The 19,687-nt window shown below is 44.6% G+C and overlaps 1 protein-coding gene and 1 long non-coding RNA gene across 7 annotated transcripts in view; one reads left to right on the forward strand and one right to left on the reverse strand.

The window, feature by feature from the left end:
* The first annotated feature begins 958 nt into the window (after positions 1-958).
* LOC147245256 (uncharacterized) lies at positions 959-2,524 on the forward strand. The gene is made up of 4 exons (XR_015110222.1): positions 959-1,042; positions 1,131-1,253; positions 1,643-1,735; positions 2,401-2,524. It is a non-coding gene; the product is annotated as an uncharacterized LOC147245256 (long non-coding RNA).
* Positions 2,525-8,309: 5,785 nt separating this feature from the next.
* The window catches only part of cacna1ia (calcium voltage-gated channel subunit alpha1 Ia), a 163,182-nt gene continuing 151,804 nt past the window's right edge, over positions 8,310-19,687 (reverse strand). For 4 of the 6 annotated variants that reach the window (XM_086186134.1, XM_086186130.1, XM_086186132.1 and 1 more), the window contains 4 exons: positions 18,919-19,056; positions 16,032-16,230; positions 15,552-15,778; positions 8,310-15,191 (listed from right to left, as the gene is read on the reverse strand). In XM_086186134.1, the coding sequence (XP_086042260.1) occupies positions 14,478-15,191; positions 15,552-15,778; positions 16,032-16,230; positions 18,919-19,056 (1,278 nt within the window). In that variant the 3' untranslated portion in view covers positions 8,310-14,477. The remainder of the gene's footprint in view (positions 15,192-15,551; positions 15,779-16,031; positions 16,231-18,918; positions 19,057-19,687) is intronic. The other 2 variants (XM_086186136.1, XM_086186133.1) reach the window with 1 other exon arrangement.

The following is a 19,687-nucleotide window of genomic DNA, read 5'->3' on the forward strand; positions in this document are numbered from 1 at the left end:
GTGTGTGTGTGTGTGTGTGTGTGTGTGTGTGTGTGTGTGTGTGTATGTGTGTGCAAAGACAAAAGACAACATTTGCTACAAAGGAAGTCCTGGAGGCTTCTTGATCCAAGTGGCAACAAAAGCCACTTGACACTTAAAAGCTGCTCAAAAATACCATTTGCAGCTAAGATGGTAGAGTCGCCTTCTTGCACGCACACACACATGCACACGCACGCATACACACACACACACACACATGCGCACGCGCGCCAATATCAAACCTACCGTTGAGTTTTCATTTGTCTGTGTGTGTATATGCTCAACTGTTTAACTTTGTCATGATTCATTTAATGTTCATGCACATTAACATAACAAAAAAAGTACAAGTCTCTCTACTTGGTTCCCCCACATTCAGGGGCACATAGAACCATCATACTACGTCCTCCTTTAATCAATTCTTTCCTGGCCTCGACTGCATGACGCTTCCATTCTCAATTCGCTTCCATTTTCATCACAACACGGAAATAAATAAAACAGAAATATGCAGAGAAATATGATGAATCAACTTAAAAAGGATCAAGCTGCAGTTCATGTTCTTCTGGTAAAATAATGGTATCCGGTCTTAATGAGGCAGCGCGGGGAGGCTGACAGTGGCGACCAGACAGAACGTTTTCTACATGTCCGCCATCAAGAAATCAAACTTTTCATCCAGTCATGGGGCTGGAAGAATCATGAATATAGAATTATATGTAGTTGAATTTACAGTCAAATTATTCGGTTAGGTGTTTAAAAGAAACACTGATGTGGATAAGATGTGAGGTTTTCTTCTGTAAAATCCTTATTAGACGTTCAAAATGTAGAAATTATGCTTTTATTCTTTACTGAATTCAGACGTTTTCTGTAATTAGGTGTCGTCTATTCCAAAATCTACTCACACAAGTCCAAGAATTGCAGAAATGCATCATGTGTCTGGCAGAATAAAAAACTGGCTTGGAAATAAACAGAACGTGTGTGTGTGTTATTCTCCTCAGCTACCCTTGCTGTCGGCAATGAAGCATCTACAGTACGCTAACCTTTAGGTGTCTCTGGAATGTTCATTCTCTGATTGTTTCTGGCAACTTCTTGTAATTTTAAGTGTTTTTTTTCCACAGTAAATGTTATACACTGCTCAGTTTCCAGCCTCATCGGAGAATCTGATGTCTCTCCGGTGTTACGCTCCGGAGCCCCAACACTAGCATCCAGAACAGCTAAGCTAACTAGCAGTTAGCCATCCAGTGGGTGTCTGGAGCTCTGTAATACACAGATTTAAAAAAAAAAAGAAAAAGTTTTCTATCTGCTTGTGTGGCTCTAAAAGTCATGCACAATAAGTATAAGTGTATGTCTTAAACGTTGAGTATATCTGTGTCAGGTCTATTCCTTCAATTAAATGTGTTGTGCAACCAGATTGCTAGCATCAGCACAGTGGGAGCTAGCTAGTACCAGTTTCTGGGTGATGAAGAGCCAGTCTGATTGTTGGGTATTCACAACTATGTGATTATTAGTTAAAATATTAGACAATAGTGGGCTGCATTCACCAAAACCACATAAAGAGCTAAACAGGAAGCAGTGAAGAAAGTAGCAACTGCTTAATGATGCAACGTCTGATGTTTTGCTGACTCGACAGGCCACCTGGACGACCAGGGCGAATGGAGTCTCCAGCGGAGGAGAAATGCTTGCCCTGTGTGGGGCTCCACGCTCAGTAGAGCGCCTAATTGAGGTGATAAATATGAGATGGTGGAGCTGGAACACAAAGGCTCCCAGGAACTCTCCTCGCATGAACCTGCAGGGGGAGGTGGCTGTTTAACAAAAGTGCGACTGTGTGGAAGCGATGATGTGACCACAGACTTCTGTGCTGCTCATATCGAGCCCTCTCAAATCTGCAGCGTGTTGCAAGTTCAGCTCACTCTTAATTTGTATATTCAGAATTGAATCATGACTAAATACAAAAGGAAAGCTTTTTGACACGTATTTTGAGGCTCATCATTAAAAAAGGCTTGAAGTGCGGTATAATTATGTTCAGTTTGATGAACAATAAGGGTCATTACCACGGGGCCCTCTACCAGTCCGTTCATCTCCCGACAAATAGGTCACATTGTTATTAGTTTCATCACAAATGGACAACCCGTGCACTCTTACAGGTCTGACGGCACGAGTAAGTTCATGTTTGCAGTCTGATAAAATACATGAAGAGGATTTCTGTTCAATTTTCTGGCTACTGTATGTAATGTGATGTAAATATATGTAGGCTACGTCTTTGAAATTCATGAGCGTCTTCATGGGGTGCCCTTCGCTACAACCTTGCTTAATGCATAATATGAATTTATTGTGTGTTTGTGAGCCGGAGCCGATGGTCGGCCTCTTATTCTCTCTCTCCCCCTGCAGAACGCTGCATGCATGAGAGACGGCAGCCAAAAGCTCTTTCACACCACACGGCAGCTTCCAGAGACACAGCGCCACCAGATGCAACAGGCGTCTTACGCCTCACCGTTAAATCCACTCAGCGCGTATTTCAATAAATAAATCATCTCAGTCTGAGGAATTTCAGTTTGGACTTCTTTTGTAATTTTGTGCTTGATCTTTCCATTCTTCCCTCTTGTGTCTTCTACTTCCTCTCTTTGTCTGTTTTCCCGCCTTTTTTGTGAGTTCTCGCTTGTGTCTCGTCTGTTGATCATTCTTCATCAGCCAGAAAAAGCCTGTTCCGAGCGTTTCTGCTCCTCTCCAGGTTGGATTCTCCATTAGATCGTTTCCACTTCCTCGTGGTTTATTTGTATAAACTATCTTACTTCCCTTTTTCTCTTCCAGTCTCTGCAAGTGCAAGTCCAACCTTCCAGTGTTGCCAGATACCTGATAATATCTGGTTGCACGGAAATGCTCCCTCTACATGATGCACATCAGCAGTGCCAGAAGTCTCCTGTGGGTCGCAGTTTCATTGTGTGAAGTTCCATTGCACATCAGAAACTGGTGGCTCTGACAGCTGACCTCAAATCAAAATGTCTACCAGCCTCATCTGCTCATGAAAACTACAAACGGCCCCTGAGGCGCGTGTATCAGGTATCGTGGTGTGAAGGCGACCGGTGACGTGCAAAGAGACACGCGTGTAAAAAGAGGCGGGAGGAACTCGCAAGGACATACCGATTAGAAATCAGCTAAAATCCAACAGGCGTTCCACGAAGTGAGCCGCCTCTGCTGACCCTCTCAGTGCGCTGCCACGTTTGCGCCGATGTCACGTGCGAACTGGAGCAGTAGAACACACCGTGGTTTAAAGACCACGAGATCAACCGAACCATCCAGACTCCCATTCGTCATTCGTCATTTTTGTATTTTTCGGCAGTTAGCATCCAGCTAGTTGGGGCGCCACCTCCTCTCGCAATCATCACTGCACGTGACAGCAGGTTTATTCGCCTCGTTCGTCACCATCGTGGCGTTGCTTCGGATAAACCTGGGTTTTCTGAAATGACAGTTATGTTTGTTTTTTTTAGTTCCAATAATGTCCCTCAAAATAAGGTCACTTTAAAGGATTCTGGCATGATTGTTTTCACGTTTTCTACCCGGCAACACTGCACCTGCCTCCTCACCTGACTGACACACATTAATGAAACATAATCTTCACTTTTACATTTTTACTACAGCGTAACCTGCCGAGACAAATAAATTAGAAACAAACCTTAAAACCAAGAGCGTCCTGTTTGTGCATATTTTGTAAGTAAAGTTCATCTATAATCCCTTTGAAGTGCATGCTGATTTTTTTTTGTTTTTTTTGCCAAGGTTACCATAATTAAAGTTCCAACTAAATATCAAACAAATAAATTGCATGAATATAAAAAAACAAACAAAAAAACTGCTGCCTTTGTTGCTTTGTATGCTCCCTGAATTGGAGGACAAAAAATAAACTTTTTTTTTTTTTGTGCAACGCAATTTCACAGAAGAGCAAACTTTATTACAAATTCAGCAATAAGATGGTATACATTAACTTTTCTTTAGAGGATGTGATTTATTGTTTTTTTTGGGGGGGGGGGGGTTGTGCTTCATTAACAATCCGTGTGATGTTTGGGAGCGTAGCCCTGCTCTCATGCTGCAGCTGCTAATTTAATCTGCTTTATTATGAGCTGCTACTTTCTGTTCTCTCTCTCTCTCTCACACACACACACACACACACACACACACACACACACACTTCTGGAGGTTATTTCAGTAAAGTATATTAATTGTCACTTATCAAACAAACCCCGCCACTTTCATGGTAAATAAAGAATAGAATAATACCTCAGTAATCTGCTGTTGGGAGGAAGAGTCAAACAGAGGTCAGAAACATTTCTTTACCCTCTGCGCTCCCAGTCCTTCTATTCTATTCTCACTATTCAGCAGCAAATGTAATAAGAGGATTCCTGAGAAATATCACTGGAGTTCTGCCAACTGTTTTCATGTAAAGTGAAATTGCACAGTTCTAAATCCACACAGGGGAAAAGATGTGACAGCTTGAAGTGGGATTTCAAATCTTGCCAACGCAGCAGTCAACATACGACTGAAGCGCCAGAGCTCACGCTGAATAAAAGTCTCTCTAAACCATCGCCCCCTTTGTCACTGTTACTGTATTATGTTTCACTATTATCTCACAAAACAGCAGGCCAGGTGTTAAGAAAACAAGTCAGTCATCCATCATGATGAAAGCGCAGCAGGGCCTGAAAACCAGCAGCGTCAGCACCGTTCTCCTCCGATCTCTCCGGGTTTCAGCTGTCACACCTTCCACGCTAATGGCTTTACATTGCTGAGGTAAAACAGGAGGATGAGGAGGGAGGAAGGTGGAGAAGTGATAAGCTTCAGCTACGAGTGCTGATCCTCTGACGGGAACAGACTTGCAGACTCACACCGGGTGCTGGAGGGACAACACGACTCCGGGGAGGAGGGGAGCGTGGAGAGGAGTGACCCGTGTGACGGTGCGGTACAAAGACACCAGACGGCTCTGATGCGGTGACCTCTGGGGACACGTGGTGACCTCTGGGGAATCAGGTTGACCTCTTCGGAGAAAAAAACCTGACAAATGAATAGGGCAATACATCGTCCCTTCATGAAGATCATTATGTTCAGTTCTCACATTTGAAGGGGAAGTTTGTTTTATTCCAGTGGTTGATTTTACCTGGAATGGACACCACTGGTCCTTAGGAAGTGCAAACCGGCACCTGGCCCTGAACTTGGGCACCTTCATGAAAATACTTGAGCTTTCCTCAAAACATTAAAAAGTACGATGACATATGACAGAGTGTTTAAAGGACACGGTGCAGTGAACAGGTTAATATTCTTATCAAACCTTCAAGCTAATGGACTGAGCACCGTCAGGTCGGGTCGCTCTGCTGTCTGTCAGGTTCCGTGCTAATGCTAAGGCTAATACATCCTCAAATGGAATTTCATGTGAATTAAATGATAGAATTGGCTGATTTGATTTAAATGACAAATCTGTTATGGAATGATAAAAGGAGGATATCCACCATCACGTGCTCCAATGCAGCAGGTAGACATTCCTCCTTGTAAAATTGGCTACTAATGACTGGTGCATATTCAGCCTCTACCTGTAATACTAATATGTGAACTACTAACCCTACACTGTGGATGCGGTTTGTCTCTCCGAGTTTGAAGGTCAGAAGTTCTACACACAGAAAATTCAATATGACAACGATGAAGGACCCCAAAAAAAAAGTCCCCAACCAAAGGATTGAAAGTCTGCTTCAGACACAATTTTAGACACAGAGAGAAAAATAGTAAGGGCAGGAAAAACGAGGCCTTTTTTTTTTCTTTTTGCAAAACAGTCACTTTCCACATAAATAGTGCTGTTGTGTCTGCTTAGACGGATGAGCCGCGTCCATGTTCACCCCTGCTCTACACAGACACACCAGTGAAGAGGAAAAAAACAAAAAACAAATTAAAAAAAAAGCTGAATTTCACCGGAGGGCTGCGAGCGGTGACGTTTCATTTAGAAGACGTTTGCTTTTAAAATTGAACTCAGTCAGAGAGAGAGAGAGAGAGAGAGAGAGAGAGAGAGAGAGAGAGAGAGAGAGAGAGAGAGAGCAGGTAAAAGACACTTGCTGAGGATGAGGACGGTGAAAGGGCTGAACTTCGCGGTGAAGACAAGACGAAGGCTCACGAACGTGCGGGCGCACGCCAACACGACGCCTTCTAGTCTCCTTCAGCATGATAATGAACGCTCAGTGCATGAGGGTCACCCAGTCCCAATGAAGAATTCATAGTGGTAATTGAAACGCTCCTCAATGTACTGGACGCCACATTTGACTGCATACATTTTCATTCCTCTCTTTATTCTTTCATTCAGTCCAAAAATGGTGGTCCAGCCTCTCTTGGGCTTCCAATCGCTTTTCATTTAGAGTGTTTTTCATCTTCTGAAGCTCTAATGTGACGAATGGAGGTGAAAAGTGATGTAAATGAGAAGGGAGGCAAATGAAAAAGAAAAGCCTTCAAATCACTTTCGAATTGTGAGCTTGAACGTTGTGTGGTTTGATTGACAGCCGATGGGCCTGATCTCGTGCTGTCAGCTCATTTCTGAACGGGCATCTCTTTCATCCTTCACAGCCCGCCTTTATCTGCATGTCTCTTTGGAGGCCATGATATCATCACTCGACCTGGACAACTCCCCGGGGCGGTTAGACCTGATGGATGGCAGGGGGGTGGTTTTACGTATGTGTGTGTTTGTGTGTGTGTCAGGAAGACTCAGGTGTGGCTGACACCTTCAGAGCATTATGGGATTAAAGAAATGGAACGAACAAAATGTTTACCTTCAGTCAATAGTCATAATCCCATAAACCTACAGCAGATATAAATAAAACTCATGAACCTTCATTCCCTAATCCCCTAATCTAAAATCTCATAATTCTCGCTGACCCGTCTGAGGTTTCCAAACAATAACGGCATGAAAAACAGGCTTTCACGGTCCACCTCGGTGGCTCGGCGCTCAGGTCAGGCTGACTTTTTTAAAATTTACAAGCGTTTTTTTTTTTTCTTCTTTTCTCTTAAATTTTGTATGAACGGGAAACTTCCCATTCCCCCCAGGACACGCATCTGTGAAAACAAGCTGCATGTTGTCAGATGTTTCCGCCCCGGACGAACCCACGCTAACGAGACACGTAGCAGGATTCGCGTTGACAAAAATCGGAGATTCCTTTGACGACGTGATATTTCTCTCAACTTCCCTCTTAGGAAAACATTTTTTAAAAATCCTTCACTGTTGCTTCCAATGTCACACAAACAAATGTGTCCAGTTCAAATGAGCTTATTTGTGCTTCTGCGTTCATGGATGATTAAAGCTAAGACAGCAGCCACATCGTCCCCAATGGTTCTCAACGCCGACTGTAGGTACCGAGATGGATCCCTCGCCTTATTTTTAACCCCCTTTTGGATCTTATAAGGATTCAAGATTTTACATCATCAAATACATGAAAACACTCTGCGCTGAGCCATTTTTCTTTTTACTCTTTGACTCTTGTAAAGTAGGAAAAACTAAACTCTCAAACTACTGTGAGCATCTTTAACCAGATCACATCCTCGCTGACTGTTCTTCTACACGTCCCCCATCTTTAATAAAAATAAATATATTCATTATATACAGTATATGTTCATATAAACGATTGTAACGTTGGGGCAGGGCTAGATAAGTAGTTTACTCCCCCCTGCCCCTTCTCAAACATTTGAAAAGTCTGACTAGTAACTGTCTTTTATTTTTCTTGTATATTTTATGTCATGTTCTAAACAGGTTTTGTTATCTTTTTATGTTCGAGGCAAATATCAACTCAAATCTATTCATGGGTCCTTCCCCGAAATTGTCTTCCTCAAACTTTAAAAACCTCTGATGTAAAGAAATATTCACGTGGTGACAAAAGCGTCAGCCACGTCAGAAGTCGCCTGGAAAAGAAACCAAACGAGGAGCTTTTGGACCTCAACCTTTGTCTGACGGGAAGAATCACAAGAAGCCATTCAAAGTTGTTGTTGGTTTTTTTTTAAATTTCCAAATCTTCAGATATTTTTCTAGCAATGGCAGTATAAACCCATCCAACACATGTTTAACTAGTTCATCATACACCTCTAACATCGTCTACAGTGGTTCGTTACTTTTTAAAAGTACAAGATGGATTATTTAACACTCTGGCAGTGTGTTACTACAAATTTGTGTCCACCTCTATTGGAAGGAACAGAAGAAAAGTTAAAGCTAAGGATGAAACCAGAATGATCGGTCTGACACTCGACCGTAGTCTCCAGCTGTGGGTCGTGACTGAAGGGAGGAGGTTGCTAGTAGCTGCTGCAGCGTGTCACCGCTGCTGGGTGAAGGGTGTAGGACAGGCCGGTTCTAGGAGTGGGCCCTCAGGAACACGGACTGTTTGGTGTGTAACTGTAAATATGCACACTCTTAAAAAACTCTTCAATGTTTTGCAACAGATTTCTGAATATGACTGACATTAACTAGCAATAAAGTCGATTCAAGCTTTCTTAAGGTTTTTCAGTGGGTTATGACGGGAGGAGAAGATGTCTTGTGTCGTCACACCCACAAGCAGTGGTACCCACCATCCCAGATATCCTGTGTTTATCCAGTAGTGCTGATTAAACAGCAGATGTTCTTTTTGAAAAGCGGTGAAAGACCTGAATGAGCTGTTCAAGAGAAGCTGGTGGATGCAGGATATCTGTAAAAACACTAGTGAATACCCCAATTAAACAAACACACACACACACACACACAGGGAAAAAGATATCAGGGTTATGAGTCGCTGCAGGAGTGGGTAGCAGAGACCCGAGCAGGTACCTTCTCCGGATCCGTTCATGAGTCCTCAATTCCCACCTACATACTTTTGAGTATTCACATTTTTGCGTACATTTATTCCGCCGTGTCAAATTTTTGTTTTTTGCTCTACTTGACACAGTAGATCCATCTCTGATTAAACCAATCAGATAAGCACAGAAAGTCCCGAGCTGTTCCTAGTCGTTTTTAGCTTGTGCTGGGTGACATTTAGTTTGTCCTAGGCGGTGTTCAGTTTGTCCTAGCCAGTGCTTAGCTTCTCCTGGCTTCATTTTAGCTTGTCCTAGCTCACATTTAGCTTGTGCTAACTGGTGAGAAGTGAAAGGTGATTGCAGGTTTGGGGGGTGGGGGTGGGGGTGGGTGTACACCTCTGGCCCAATTAAATCTAGGAGGAGGGGGTCCAATTTGCAATGATGCTGTGTTTACAAGCCACAATGAACATTGCTACAGACTCTTCCTTTAAAAGACTTTGTAGCTACAGTAACTGCAGCAGTAACTCCACCCACATGTAAATGTCGCTCACAGTTTTAGAGACACACATACATACACTTTCCCCTCACCTCCACCTTTCTGCAGTGACATTTGAAGGACGGGAGCCTGGAGGGAGAGCTGGTTTGGAGCGGCTGGAGGAGGCGGAGGGCTGGCTGGCTGGCTGGTTGGGGGTGTGAGGTAAACAACACCTCAGAATTCAGCGTGCATGCCTAATGTGCTCTCTCGCCCTGGCGGCTCTGCTGAGCAAGGCTGCCGATGACAAGCTGTCTGGAGAAGACTCCTGATCCGGCAGCATCTGAGTACTTCAGTCTCACACACAGTTAGCTTCTACTCTGCCCTGCTGTCCACATCAACACTGTACACTTCCTGTCTGTGTGTGGCCCCGTCTGCCTTCACCTGCTTTTAAAGTGTCCTGACCCAACCTCCGTTACCCTGCTCCCATTTCAATAAATGTAGAGAAAAAGCGAGCAGCAGCGTTTCCTTGTACCAAAAAATGCAATATTTTATCATTTTTACAATCATATTAAGAATGTAACGGAAGAAAAAATGACTCAGGCTTTTTTTTTTTTTCATAGCAGCAGTCAAAACACACTGGTGCATTCCCTTGAACAACTTTATGAAAGGCATATTAATGATATGATGATCACTAGCAGCAATGCACACATGCAGATGAAAATACAAAGATATGTACAGACGTGAACTCTACACTCTTAAGAAGGTGTGTTCAAACTCAACGCAGAGCAAATTTTTAGAGGCAGCGTGATTGCATACACATTTCATGTTGAGTTGCGGGAGAACCCAGGTTTGTTCTAACGGCAGCGAGACGCTGTCGCCTTGAAAATGTCGCCACATTCAAGTGGAAATTGTGTTGAGTCCAAGTTTTGTAATTCAAATTTATAAGAAATGGAGTCATTTGTGGGGGGGGTTATAGACTATATAATGAGAGGACAAAGGGCTGTAAATCTGCATCCCCCCCCCCCCCCCCCCCAAATAGACTAGCAGGGGGCGACTCCACTGGTTCCAAAAAGGAGTTCAGGGAGAAAACGTCTTAATAGATGATCACCTCCATAAACATTCCTCTGATGAGTCTCAGTGATGAGTTAGCTTGTCTGCACTGAGGCATGGTTTTTATTTAGTGAGTTATGATCCCATTTGGAGTAAAAAGATGATGAACGCGTGCGAGTCCCTTGTGACAGCACTGCCACCTTGTCCAGATACGGATTCGAAAAGTCAAAAACGCCAAACTTGGAGGAGGGAATTCACAAACCAGTGAACCTTACGCACCAGCACGAGCAATAGCACATTCATGTAGACCAAGGCACGCTCCAGCCACACACATCGGTAGCTAGCTGGAGAGCTAACGTCTGGATCGAAGGTGCATTGGATGTCTGTAGTCTACAAACACGCAGTGCAAAGACACTTGAGCAGTTAAGAGTTGTGCGCATTAAGCAAAGTGAAATTCTGCTTTGCCTTCAGCGTGAACACACCTTTACAGCTAGTTCTAAAATGGTTTAGTGGTTTGACCCTTCAACCTGAGTTCATTAATCTAATGTGTTTGTCCAATTACCGCCTGTTTCACTGCTGTTCGAGACAAATGCGTCTCTGAGAGAGCACAGGGGCCATCTGACTGCAGGGGTGCAAACTCATCAGAGATGAAAAAATGTGTCTCATTGCTAATCTCACTCCAAGGTTTTCTGCAAGTGTACAACCCTGGAATAATTTCATTAGGCTTTTTCACACCACCGTAACTCGCCGCCTCAAGTCATTTCAGTGGGGGGGGGGGGGGGGGGGGGGGGTTGACCGTGGTAGTAGGCTTTAGAAGTGGTTGCTGCCCTCATCAACAGACAGGGTTTTCTCTCCTGCTCTGAGTTCTGGTGCTGGCTAATCACACGGGAGGGACCTGGAACTCAGGGATCGCCTGTCAGAGAGAAGCAAACGTGGAGGATTTGGTGGTGCTGGTGTCTGAATAGCTGTGATAAATGTATGAGGACAACCAGAAAGAAACTTTTCATCAAACTGTCCTTACTAACAAAAGATGCATCGACTTTTCAGAGGCTATTATGCTCACTGCAGGCTTTGGTGGGTGTAGATGTTTTCTGGGGAAATGCTCCTGCAGGTAGGAGCTTGTTAGGGGGTTGGTGGTGTGAGAAGGCCTTTACAACAGTATTAACCTCTTTAATATTTTTTAGCACAAAGAAAACTGAAGCGCCTGGGGCTAACGTTTGCAAGAGGTTGGCACCTGCTGAGGAACTCAAACAATGTAAATAATAAGCAGCGGGTGGAACAAGGAAGTCTTCGAGTGGATATCCGCAGGCTGAAAAGGAAATCCTGAAATACTGGTCCTTGATCAGATTTAGGGAACATTACGATGTCTGCAACAACAACTAGGCTTGCTAAGGTAACAACATGAATGCGCCGGCCCTGGCCTCTCTAGGAGCATGCAGTCCTGTTCTCAGGTCAGCTGTTTTGGCAGTTCCATCAAACTGCTTGTGAATCTGTCACCTGTCCACCCCCGCCCCCCCACCCCAGAATTTTGCTAAAAAGGTGACAAGTTTGCACCCCCGTTGTAAATTCGGAAAAGTAGAAGCCAGAACAGAAGGTAAGGGGTTCTCCTGTACGATGATATAAAAATCACATTGACATCATTTACTCAGGGCATACACATGGAACATTTATTGCTGTGTAGTCAGGCTTGAACCTTTGATGCCATATTCATTGACATTTGTCTCAGAAAGATAGAAGGATATATCTTTCACGCTAAAACAGCCCTTGGTTGTTTTGTGTTGTCTCTCTTCATCCTTTCATCTCAGGTATCTTCACAGACAAACTTCAGGACACTTCAGGAGAGGGCGAACACTCCCCACCTGAAGTCAGTAACACACGTGCTCGCTCGCTCACTTTGCTCGCGTCACTCGTTACGGACCGATACGACGAGACGAAACAGAGTGATTTTGCATGATTTAAAAAAACAAAACAAAACAAAACAAAGCAAACCCCCTTGAAATTTTCACCTCAGAATCACCTCATTCTTTGTGAAAATTAAAAAAGTAAGGTAATGATCAAAACAGCGGGGAAACAACAGGCTACCTCGGGAAAAAACAAACCGAAACAATCAGGCTTAAAGATGAGCGTCTCAGTTTTGGTTGGAGAAGTTCATCAGGTGGCAAAAGACAAAATAATTTTGCATTGAAAAATGCAAAGTTGTGTTCAAGGTTACAGTGTCAGAGCGTCTGATATTAAACCATGGAGTGTGTGAAAGGATTGCTACAATGTACTGTATGTAAAGAGATGGGGGGGATGAGTGCATCAGCATGTTGTTTCAAGAATAAGCATACTCTATTGCAATCTCAGAACCATGCTCAAGGAACACCGATGTGTCCGTAATCGATATGTTATGGTGCAACTCTCAAATTAAAGCTTTCGTACGGACGGTTTTTCCACGATTCATGGGTTTTTAGCATAGGAGGCTAAAAGCAAACAGAGTTCCCTGTGTGCAGCCAGGAATGTCTGTGAGCTAGAACCATCCCCGTGTGGTGAGTGAATATGGCTGTTCCCATCTCCGTTTGTCCGCTGGGGCTCCAACAATTGGGGGGGTGGGGTGGGGGTGGGGGGGATCCAAGAGGAACTGATATTCCCATAGAGAAATGTGCTGGATTGAACAATCTCTTCAGCGCACAAAGTTTGAAATTTTTTGCTTCGTTGTTTTATACACTGTCCACACCTTAAAAAATGTTATAAAACTGGAAGCCACTGGCAGACAAAATGTCTAAGACGACAAGAGAACAACAGTATGGGTTGAGTCAGATGAGGGGCAAAGTCATGGCAACAGTTGCAACGTGCCTATTCTCTTTTCTACAAAAATAGTGGAATAGAAATCACATGATTATCACCCAACATTGACATCTTGATACACATCTGTATATAGTTAAAAATCTTGGTTAAATGCATTTCCTTCATGCAGTCAAGGTCCCTTGCAACCCTTGTGGTTTTTGTCCATCCTACTCTTGAGCATGGGGAGAGGACGTGGTGTTAGAAGGAGTGTGCTTCAAGTCTCACTTCAGTACATCGCCGCGTGAACCTGTGTGAACTCACTGGCGCACGCGAGGCTGCGGCGCATGTCTCCATCCGTACCTACTCATACTCATCCCTTCATGTCTGACCGAGTGAGAGAGAGAGAGAGAGAGAGAGAGAGAGATGCTGGAGATAAGACAGGAAAATAAACCAATTTCACGAATCGCTCAATGCTAAGTTAGACCTCAGCGATCTTTCAATTTCATTTCATTTTCAAGACTGTGATGACAGCGCCACAAAAGCTTTTGATCGATCAGTACCTACCCCCTTGTTTCAAAAATACAGAGATGGGCTGAATTGATTTGAATGACTTAAATCGTGCTTCGGATATCAGATGCAGTGCTCTCACACGTTAAACGTGCACACACATTCTTGAACTCTCCTCCACCTCACATTTTACTCTGATCTCAGCAGAAGGTCCTGTGCCAGAGTGAGTAGGACCTGTTGTTTCCGTCTGCCAGAACAGATGGACATTAGATCCGCTTTCTGCTTTCCCAGCCAAACAAATGACCTGCCTTCTCCTTCGCGAGCCTTCCCTCTCCCTCCATATTTCTTATAAGCCTCCTCCTATTTACTTGTTGCATTGCATCACACGGACATGAGCAAATCAGAACCGTCTCTGTTGGCTTGGACAGCTATTTCAGTTACGATGCTTCTATTTTTGCATTTTTGAAACTCAGGGAACCTGAACCGACTTGGAGAAAGAGAAACTACAGCAGACTACAGAGCGAGAAGACTCTTTTTGTTCTTGTGAGTTTTAGCTCTTTGTCTCTCCTTTGAAACCACCTGAATGTGAGCAGAACCTTCCGTCCTCAAGAACCCAGGAGGGTACAAGGACCTATCTTTAGCCCTTGGGCCCAACTCCACAGGCTACAACCTCTCCAGTAGGCTAGAACTAAGACCACTCCCTTAGGTAGCACAAAATAGGACATGGGCTTGTCACAAATGTACAGAGAGGGGATGATAGGACAAGAGTAGGGTTTGAAATGTGGAACATCATGTGCCATCAAGCCTCTCTCTCATTGATGGGAGCTGAGAGAGTGCAAGAGACAGCAATGGGTTTAGATCCAAGGACTGGAGACACAAAAAGAGTTTCCAGTAGGTTTCATCTGTTTTTCCGACAAGGCCCTACTGTTGTTTGGCTTGAGCTCTTCCCTTTAAACCCTTGCTCTCCATCGCCCCCTTCTCCTTTCCTTGCCTCTACAAATACCCCTGTCCAGGGGTTGGCCAAGAAACCCTGGGGATCCATAAGCTCCAGGCCTAGAATCTCCCTGCGGTTCTCCCTCCCTCTGGATGACAGCAACATCCCCCCTTGGTCCAGACTGCCTGTGCTGTTGCACTTCTTCACTGATCCTCCAGGGTACGCCAGGGAGCTGGGTGACAGCAGTGATGTCAGTGACAAGCTGCTCAGTGTCTCTGACAAGTGTTCACTGTTTCCAGCTTGGCTGGAGCCACAACCGCCGATCGACGAACCTATGCCGATGCCCAGGTCTTCATCTGAAGGGTCGATGGAGTCATCGCGGGTGTAGCCTGGGCTAGTGCTCCCTCGCCCGCTGCTTTGGCTCCGCTGGTGGCCTCTGGTGGCCTCGAGGGTTAGAGCTGATGAGGTGTTCGGCCTTGGTTTCAGGGTTTGGACCGGGGAAGAAATGGTAGTGATGTCTTCTGGCAGTGGGAGGGGGCACACAAGGGGTGAGGGAGCTGCTGGCAAGTCCAGGTTCTGTGGTGGAGAGATGCTGAAGCTCAGTCCTTCCTCCAGGGTGGTCTGGAGGCTGCCCTCAGAGCTGCCCGTAGCCAGGGACGAGTCACTGTGGGATGGGTACTAAGACACAAGGAAGGGAGATAAGAAAGCGATGAGAGGAATAGCTCCTGGAGTCTAACACTTTCCTTAAATTTAAAATGTAACATCTGAGATCACTGCCTGTCATTTTGTTTGCACACTCATATTTTATAGCCTCTTTATTAATGTTTAAAAACAGCTTTCACAAATCATACATCATCTTCTGCTGTCAGTGACCAAACCTCAGCAGATTCCTCATGTAGATGGCGATTAGTCGCTTCTATGCTAAATCAGGCTGAACGTCACTTTGATATTCACTCTCGACTCGACTCAATAAAATTTCTTTTTGTTGTTCTCTCGCTCTCTCTCTGTCTTTGATGCGTCGTCCTCCCCTCCCCCCACCTGTGCACACAGCTTCTTGCCATGGGCTCCTGGGGAGCGGAGTGAAGCCCAGGAGGCTGGGGAGGTCAATCTAAGGCCTCTCGTCAACCTCAGACTTCTACTGCGGGGGGGCGCAGGGATGGCTGATCCTGCCGGGATGAAGAACTCTGCTGGCAGGTGGAAGAGCGGTGAGACGCCACTGGCTCCTTCTCCTTCTCCCTCCTGGTTGTTGCTGCAGGAAACACCACCTACAGTCGGAGGAGGAGATGCGCTCATTCCATCCAAAGTGATTCTTTCTAAGGCCAAAGCAACTGTTAGAATTCAGCAGGAAGGTTTGAATTATATGCTGATTTTTGTAATATTCATTGCAGATTTAGCACATAATGGTTGCCACACACTAGAGCAGGAGATAAATGGAACTAGTTCCTTGGTACAAACATTTAGATGTTTGTGCAGTTTTTGAAAGTGTTCCAGCGAGTGCAGCAGACTGGATTTACTCACTGGGGCTGCGGTGAGGTGAGCACATATTTGTTTGGTGTGTTTGCATCTCTATCTCCTGGAATGCAGCCTCCACCTCAGTTCCGTTGCTGAGGGCCCTGCAGAACTGGCCCAGCCCCTGCACCTGGCTCTGCACTATGGTCTGGTGGACCCCTCCGCCCGCGGCCTCCTCTGAGCTGCAGGAGTCACTGCTGCACCTTCCCTGGAAGAGAACAGACTGATCTGATAGTGAAGAGAGAAACTCCTCTGCAATGAGAAATGCCCATAAACTTTCAAATACGCGTGGATTGTTTTGCTCTCACACTATAGGGGAGCTTGAATACACAGCGTAAAGAAACTATGATCCGAAAATTGAGACGTGCATCGTTAATGATTATAAACATCAATATCGCTAAAATCTGCCTGCCTATGTTTTTTTCATCCCTCCTGAATATTGACAATTTGAGTTTATAATAAGCATTATTATAACATACATAAAATGATAATTACAGGTTGAGAGCCAGGCTGATCGACGCTGCAGAGGGAAAGCAACCCTGCAGGCATCCTGCAGATATCGAACATGACTAATTCACATCATCCCTCCGGCTTTTCATGTCAGTACTGTTGAAGGACTGAGGAGCCAAAAGGGCCTGATTTTTTCATGTTAATATTAGATATTAAAACAATAAATGTTTGACTACAAATTTGCGAGTGTATGCGACGGCTGTAACAGATGGAAGCAGATGAAAGCAGGAGAGTTTGGCTCCGTAAGCTCGTACATTTTAATTACCGTCAGATAGGGAATCACAGGCATGTGTGTGAGTGTGTGTTGGCGGGTGTGTTATTCTTCTTCTTTTTTTGGTTGCGATATTGAATCGTTGCATTGCGTCATCCACTTTTCTCCCTCTGAACATGCCCTTTTGCATAATTAGCGCTCTCATTCAAACACTTTTTCCTGTAGGACAAATAAGATCCCTAACCTCAGACCCTTTCTCACCTTCTGTCTTTCCCCCCTTTCTAAGACCCTTCCTCTAATGAGCAGCGAGTCAGAGCCACGCTCGGCCATCGCTGGCATATCTAGCTATCCAGAACCGAGGAGCATTACCCCATTGCAGAGGAGAATATCTAGGAAGGTGGGATGATGAGGGATGGAGATAGAGGGGCCAGAGGGAGGTGCAGAGACACAGTTACAACAGGAGTAAGAAAGCACAAAGATAAAGTCAAAAGAGGGAAGAGGGGGGTACGCTAAAGAGAGGGGGGGGGGGGTGAACCACCCAGGGAAGCACTGAGGGAGAGCTGGGTGGAGAGATTTATTCATGAGAAGGTCTGTGGTGGATAGAGACTGTGGATAATTCAAAGACCAGATAGTTACCACTGATACACTGAAAGAAAAGAATATAGAGGCCTCTGGAAGGTTAGGCTTGTATCTGTAATTCACACCACAGCCTATAGCTGCAAACCCATGGAAACGGCTTTATAATGGTCATTTGTTTTGTGCTTCCTAGAAGGAATATAAAAATGCTGTGAGTTAGCGAGCCGCAGGCGATGTTTGGGCTTAATCTCAGGAGGAGGTAGAGGACTGTAAGCCAGCACAGATATAGGATATTCTTGATGTATTGTCTTTTTTTTTATACTATTAGTGACTATATTGGAGACATCAAGTATAAATGATCCCAATATTTAATAAGATGCCGGCAGTTTTGTTTCTCTTCCTCTCGCCGAGAACTCGATCCTCTGATTTAACCTCATCACGTTTCAAGGGAATCAGAACATGTTGTGTGGGAAAACAAAAATAATGTGATGGAAATGGATGGTTCCTCTTTCTTGTTATTATTATGCAAAAAAAACAAAGCTCAGTGATTGGTATCTGAGCTTCCACTTGTATCATCATGGATGGCTCCAGAGGAAGAAATATCCATCCCCATCATAATACCAGGCTTTGATTTCAGTAAACATTACCACACACGATTGATTGATGCATCAATACTATTACAGTATTTTGAAGTTCCCTCCTCCGGGTCAGCAGGCAAGGAGGTGCCCCAGGTATCACTTGGTGAAATGTTCACACTGAGGAGGATGCAGTTCACCTTATAGTCACAGATAAAAGAAACCGTGTGTTTTTCTCCAGCCAGTGAAGGCTGATTTGTAGTTTTGCCATAATGGGCATTTAAACCTCTGTGCTGGTGACACTGTGTCATGCTGCAATTACACGGCTGAGATGCTAGTTAGCTGCAGGGACTCCGTTGCCACTGTGTGGACTTTCTTCTTGTACTTCAAACAATAGTGGCTGAGAATTGTTGAGGTGAGCAGAAATAAGAAAAGAGTTCAGACGGGAGGAGGAGGGGGAGACAGCGTGGAGGTACGTAGGAGGAAATGTGATGAGACAGCTGTTGTGGTCTGCAGCTCCATGACACGTTACACTTCTAAGGGTCGCGCCTCAGGCCACGCCGTAGGCTACGGTGTACGATACGTGGCCTTTGACCTACGCCATAGCCTCAGTGATGATTTGCAGCAGAACTTCAACCTAACTCTCAATAAAACGACACGCAACATCAGTCCATTGGTGTGTAAATCACTTCTTTACATGTTTCTTCAAATTATTCATCATCGTGACTGTAAATGGACAGTTTAGCTGTTGTTAGTAATCATTCTCTAGTAGTTTCAGGCTAACATATATGGCTGGTGTTTTTTTCCGGAGTCAGAGAGAAGTTACTGGAGGGGGAAAAAATCGTGAGTTTAAAACACAGTAACTGGAGACAAATTAAATTATTTGGGAGACGTGTTGTTTCAACACTTCAGTACCCCTACACAGAATGACTGCTTGTTACCCTGCTAATGCATATATGTGAAGGACATTCACGCAGGCATCAAAGACCCCCCCCCTACTCCACCACTCCCTCGCCTCACCAACCTTGCTTTCTCGCACCAGCAACTGGTAGGTGGTGTGTTCGTCCAGGCTGAGGTCATCTGGCAGGGCGGGGGACGAGGACTTGTCTGAGAGTTGCTCTGACTTCAGCGACGCCTGTTCGATCTCTGCCATCCTGATCTGCTGCAAGGAAGTTACTTTAGTTACTCAGGTCTCAGAGAGAGAGAGAGAGAGAGAGAGAGAGAGAGAGAGAACCACAATGGTTACAAACGTCACCGGTAAGAACACAAATTAACAGAACAATCTTGACTTTGAGTATCTTGCATCTTTTGAGTCCACAGGCATTACATTTCTAATGGATCAGTAACAATATCATGAGCCACAGACAGTACAGGTATAACTCCGCCACGCTGGGACACGCTTCACCAGCTGCTGACAATTAAAAGTGTCCTTAATGTTCTGTCTGGAAAGAGAGAAGTGTGAGAGATTTCAAGATGTTATGACACGGCTTTATAATTACCAACCCAACAAATGTTTCCTGGTGTCACAAAACATTTATAGAGTGAGAAAGACTGCATGTGATAGCCAGGCCAGATGTATTCATGGAGAATTATTTTGTGCGTAGTAACTGCAGTATATGGAAGTGAGAGTGAATTGTTGCTTTGTTTTTCCCCATCAGGGATTGCTTCTGTAACAGCACCAAAACCTGATAATGTTCTCCAGTGGCCAACTCTTTCTGTTCTCAAGCATAAACATAAAATACAAATATTTGTGTTGTGTTTATGGTAATGTGTCTCTCAGTGCTTTCACTGCC

The sequence above is a fragment of the Aulostomus chinensis genome, chromosome 18, assembly GCF_037954235.1.
Source record: "Aulostomus chinensis isolate RoL2024-O1b breed Wild chromosome 18, RoL_Achi_v1.0, whole genome shotgun sequence".
Classification (NCBI taxonomy): Eukaryota; Metazoa; Chordata; class Actinopteri; order Syngnathiformes; family Aulostomidae; genus Aulostomus; species Aulostomus chinensis.